The sequence below is a fragment of the Ciona intestinalis genome, unplaced genomic scaffold, assembly GCF_000224145.3.
Source record: "Ciona intestinalis unplaced genomic scaffold, KH HT000136.1, whole genome shotgun sequence".
In the NCBI taxonomy this organism is placed as follows: Eukaryota; Metazoa; Chordata; class Ascidiacea; order Phlebobranchia; family Cionidae; genus Ciona; species Ciona intestinalis.
Window position 1 is genome coordinate 11,224 of NW_004190458.1, and position 4,182 is coordinate 15,405.

The window sequence follows — 4,182 nt, forward strand, 5'->3', positions numbered from 1 at the left end:
AATGACAGTCGTTATNACATGGATGTTCTGTTTTTTTACACCTCCTGTCAGCTAACAAGTTCTTTCGTTTTTGAATTTGTGGGTAATTGTTTTATTTTATATCGCCTGGCTGACAATTTGGACAACCCATTACTAACCACAGGGTTGGCGCAATTGCCTCTAAGTGTCTTGCCCAAGGACACATACGCCCACAGCGGCATCAGCGACGAGCCTGCTAACCAACTGTGCCACGGCAGCGACAATATATAGTCTAAAAGTGAAGTGACAATTTACTCTCTCTATAAAGCTGCAACTTCCGACAAAGCGTTTCCAGTAGCTGTGATATAAATTATAATTGAATAAGCCAATAACATACACATATTTTCACAGCACCAACTGCTACATTGATTGGCAACAATACCATTTGTGCTGGAAACATTGCTACATTCCAATGTACTGCAACTGGGGGTGTACCTTCTTGGGACAGAGTTGAAATTTATTTCAATAATCAAAACAAAACGGTAAAGTTAAAGTAAGATATTAAGTTGGTATTTATTTAATTGTTTCCACCAGTTGGTTGGGAACACATGGACAAGCAATCCACTGAGTAGTTCAAACAATGGAGATATAGTGGAATGTAGAGCTATAAATAGCTACACTGCCATGCAGGAATATTCAAACCTGGGAAGAGACAGCAAGACATTAATTGTTCATTGTAAGCACAAATTATTTTATTGTCCGTTTACTAGATGGCTGTGCCTAACCGGTTACCGGTTAAACTAACACAACTTTATTTTTAATCCAAACATATGCATTTCATATTTTTATTAAAAATGTTCTGTTTTTATGTTTTAACCAAGTTTAGTTTCATTGCTGATTAAAATGGTAAAACTATGAGGTTGTGAGTAATGTAACATCTGCATGGAAATGTTTAATTTGGCAATAATGTGACATCTCTTACTTGAGTAGCATGAGCTGCGTTTAATTCAATTATTAATTGTTTTCTTAAATTTTATTTTTGTTGGTGTTAGTAATAATGTTTTAACTATAATGCAATTTATGTAAGCCTTTATCAAAAAACTAAAAAAAAAACATTAGAACTTTTATGCAATAAACATGTTGAACAATAAGTTGCTTTTTGTGTAAACTATGTTTGTTGAACAAAACCTTTCACATCTCCAGATGCAGCTGAAGGATTTGCAGTGAATGATGGCACAACCAGCCACAGTAACATATGTACATGGTATATTGCCCCACCTGGTCCAAGATCATGTACCATCACATTCTCACTTAACCCAACTACTCATACAACCACTTTAACAAAGGATGGTATGTCTCCCATAAGCCTCTGCTTTACAAAATATAAACCACTCTGTATTTAGAAACCATAGTAACAAATGATGCAACTAATCAGCCACAAACATCAACATCACAAAGTTTTGTTTTTACTCGAAACCAGGTTTGAAATTGTTAAAAACAAATTGTAATCCAGCTTCAATGTTTCTATTCATTGCAGCCGTCATTCAATGATAGTGGGAATTATACATTGAAAATCAACAATGGAATATTTGAAAATACTTTCACTTTCAATATATCAGTGATATATGAAGTGCAACCTACACCCCCACCACCCATCCCACCACCAGATAACTTGGGTGTTATAATTGGAGCTGCAGTTGGTGGGGTGGTGGGCTTTATAATAATCATCATATTTGTGGTATATTGCTTAAGGTGGCAAATCAATAAAGAACACAAAGGCAGGAATATTTATAATAATTAAAACACCGGATGAAACATTGGTTGAATATTAGTTGCAGATACCTATTTTTATGCCAAACAGTCTTATATAATGCATTGATTTGAAATATTTTGGTAAATGATGCAGTTTTAACTTTTGCATATCTTTTGATATTTACAATTATATTGACCATGTTCTCTCCTTGCAGATAAAGAAGTTACAGGAAGAAGGTAAACACTAGTTTAACTTGTGCAATATATACAATAACAAAATATTAACGTTTACTTTAAATTGCAGCAACATTGGAATGGAAGCAGAGCATGGTAAGAATGTGCAACAATTGGTATTTAACTATAAAACATTGTACTTTTTATTTGAGTAATTATAAGCATTGTTTAAAACAGTAACTATGTTGTTTATATCTTCAGGTTACTATGAAGTTGCTGATCGATCACCATATCAAAATGAACAAGTAACTGCTGTAAGTGACTGCATTTAATAACTAATGTAACTAATGTGAATAATTGCACACGAAGTAATGTGAGTGAATGCATTTAGACTATTGTTTCATTTCTATTACTGATGTGTTTAAATTAATTGTTATTTTTTACTAGAACATACGTGCAACACAATCAACAAATTATGAAAACCTGAAGGACAATGTCAATGTAACAAGAGGTAGGAGTTAATTTAATTTTCTTCAATGTTTTCTTTGATTTAAACATTTATTTTGATGCAGATGAGCAAGGTTATGCTGATATACAAGGTGTGGGGCCAAGTGTTGTAAGTTATTCCAATATATTTAACCATATAATTAAGTTTTTATGTACAATATGTTCAGGTAACAACAACAAACGATGGATACGAAACTTTTATTGGAAGGAAATACGAAAATATGTCGCGTAATCAACAAAATGAAAGTCAATATGAACATGTGGCTTGACAATTTTAAACCATAAGAGCTAGGTCGTCTTTTCTTAAGCCAGGTTCTGACTATTTCACATTTATAGTGTTTGTTGGTGCACACATTATATCTTTTATGTAAACATTTAATATCATTGTTCTTTTTAATAACGTTTTGTTGGGGGGGGGTATATTTTATTTTTTCGTTTGATATATTATCATTCTGTTTGAATTTAGTCCAAATATATACATGTTTTCCGTTTTACAAGTGTTTGATTATTTATTGTATGTACCTGGCCTTCACTAAATTAACTCTTCCTTAAGTGAGCGATTATAATAGCTAAGTGAAACTAGGTGCAAGTTATACATACATATTGATGTATGTTGGTCACACATGTAATATGTGTTTAATGAAGCTTTATTAATCATTGATACAAAGCTTTCGATTTAGGTTAAACTACAAATATCTTACTATGAACTAGGCCAGTGTACGTATAACTCTCTTGACTGTAAATTTTGAAATTGGGAAATATTTACCAAGTTATTAAAAGGAACAAATCAAAAAAATAACAGACAAGCAAGTGGCAGATTAGGTTTGTTTAAGTAAGTTAAAGCTAATAAATTAGATCAACACTTCCATTATGTCAAATTATATGACTCAGTAAATATTAACTCTTGTGGAAACAAGGAAGTAATGTAGGAGTAGTGTGAGTAATACATGCTATGCTTAGTAGTAGTTTAATCATTGGTAGTTGGTAATTGTTACATTAGCAAGTCGTGCATTATGGGTTGATATGAGGGAGAGAATCAAATTTGCTTAATAGTGCATTTTATTTAAACAGGAATGTACTAACATTTTCTGCAAGTTAAAGTGTAGTATATGTACACAATTACAATGAATATCCAAATATTAATGCTGGTGATATTTGGAAGCTTGTGTGCTACAGGTAATAACTTCTGAGTAATATATAGTGTTTATGGAAGTGTATATTAACAATGTATTTAATTTAATTATATTTTCAGCTTCTCCCACTTGTTCCAACCCAACAGTCACCCCATCAAGAAATACATGGGCACTTGATTATACTGGGCAGTTGTACTCAGTATATTTCTGTCCATCTGTACAAGTAAATGATCTTACATGGTCTTTCCAAGATTCGTCAGTGGCAACTATTGCTGTATTCACATTCCCATCAAGCCTTGGTTCAAACCCATGTCAACCAGCCACCCCTGTACCAGGTTACAATGCAACTTGCCAATATAACAACACAGGGATTCCTGCTGGTGTTGTAGGTTGCTACACAACAACATTCAGTGTTACCAACAAATTAACTTCTTCTTTCAATCAATCAACGTTGCAGCTAACTCACGGTGTTTCAAGTTGCTTTGCTCAAAACATTTTACTTCAAGGTTTGAAATTTGTAATTCATTTAAAGATTATATGAACTGCTTTTTGGACATAAAACATTTATTTTGGTTTTATTAATAGATACGAGTAAAGTAAAAGTAATGTGCCGTGAACATGAATATATTGATATCATATAAAGTTATTTAACACAGAA

At 32.6% G+C, this 4,182-nt stretch overlaps 2 protein-coding genes across 3 annotated transcripts in view; both read left to right on the top strand.

Annotated features, from left to right (window-relative positions):
• Positions 1 to 2,699, top strand: part of LOC104266818 (basement membrane-specific heparan sulfate proteoglycan core protein-like) — a 13,916-nt gene extending 11,217 nt beyond the window's left edge. Inside the window, exons 13-18 of the mRNA XM_026838980.1 lie at positions 1,926 to 1,947; positions 2,015 to 2,040; positions 2,146 to 2,198; positions 2,332 to 2,395; positions 2,457 to 2,500; positions 2,559 to 2,699. Coding sequence (XP_026694781.1) covers positions 1,926 to 1,947; positions 2,015 to 2,040; positions 2,146 to 2,198; positions 2,332 to 2,395; positions 2,457 to 2,500; positions 2,559 to 2,660 — 311 coding nt within the window. The 3' untranslated portion in view covers positions 2,661 to 2,699. The remainder of the gene's footprint in view (positions 1 to 1,925; positions 1,948 to 2,014; positions 2,041 to 2,145; positions 2,199 to 2,331; positions 2,396 to 2,456; positions 2,501 to 2,558) is intronic.
• The window catches only part of LOC104266816, a 10,149-nt gene that overhangs the window by 4,327 nt on the left and 1,640 nt on the right, over positions 1 to 4,182 (top strand). The window contains exon 6 of one of the 2 annotated variants that reach the window (XM_026838982.1): positions 370 to 500. The exons of the other annotated variant lie outside the window; for it this stretch is intronic. Coding sequence (XP_026694783.1) covers positions 370 to 500 — 131 coding nt within the window. The remainder of the gene's footprint in view (positions 1 to 369; positions 501 to 4,182) is intronic. 2 annotated transcript variants of the gene reach the window in all.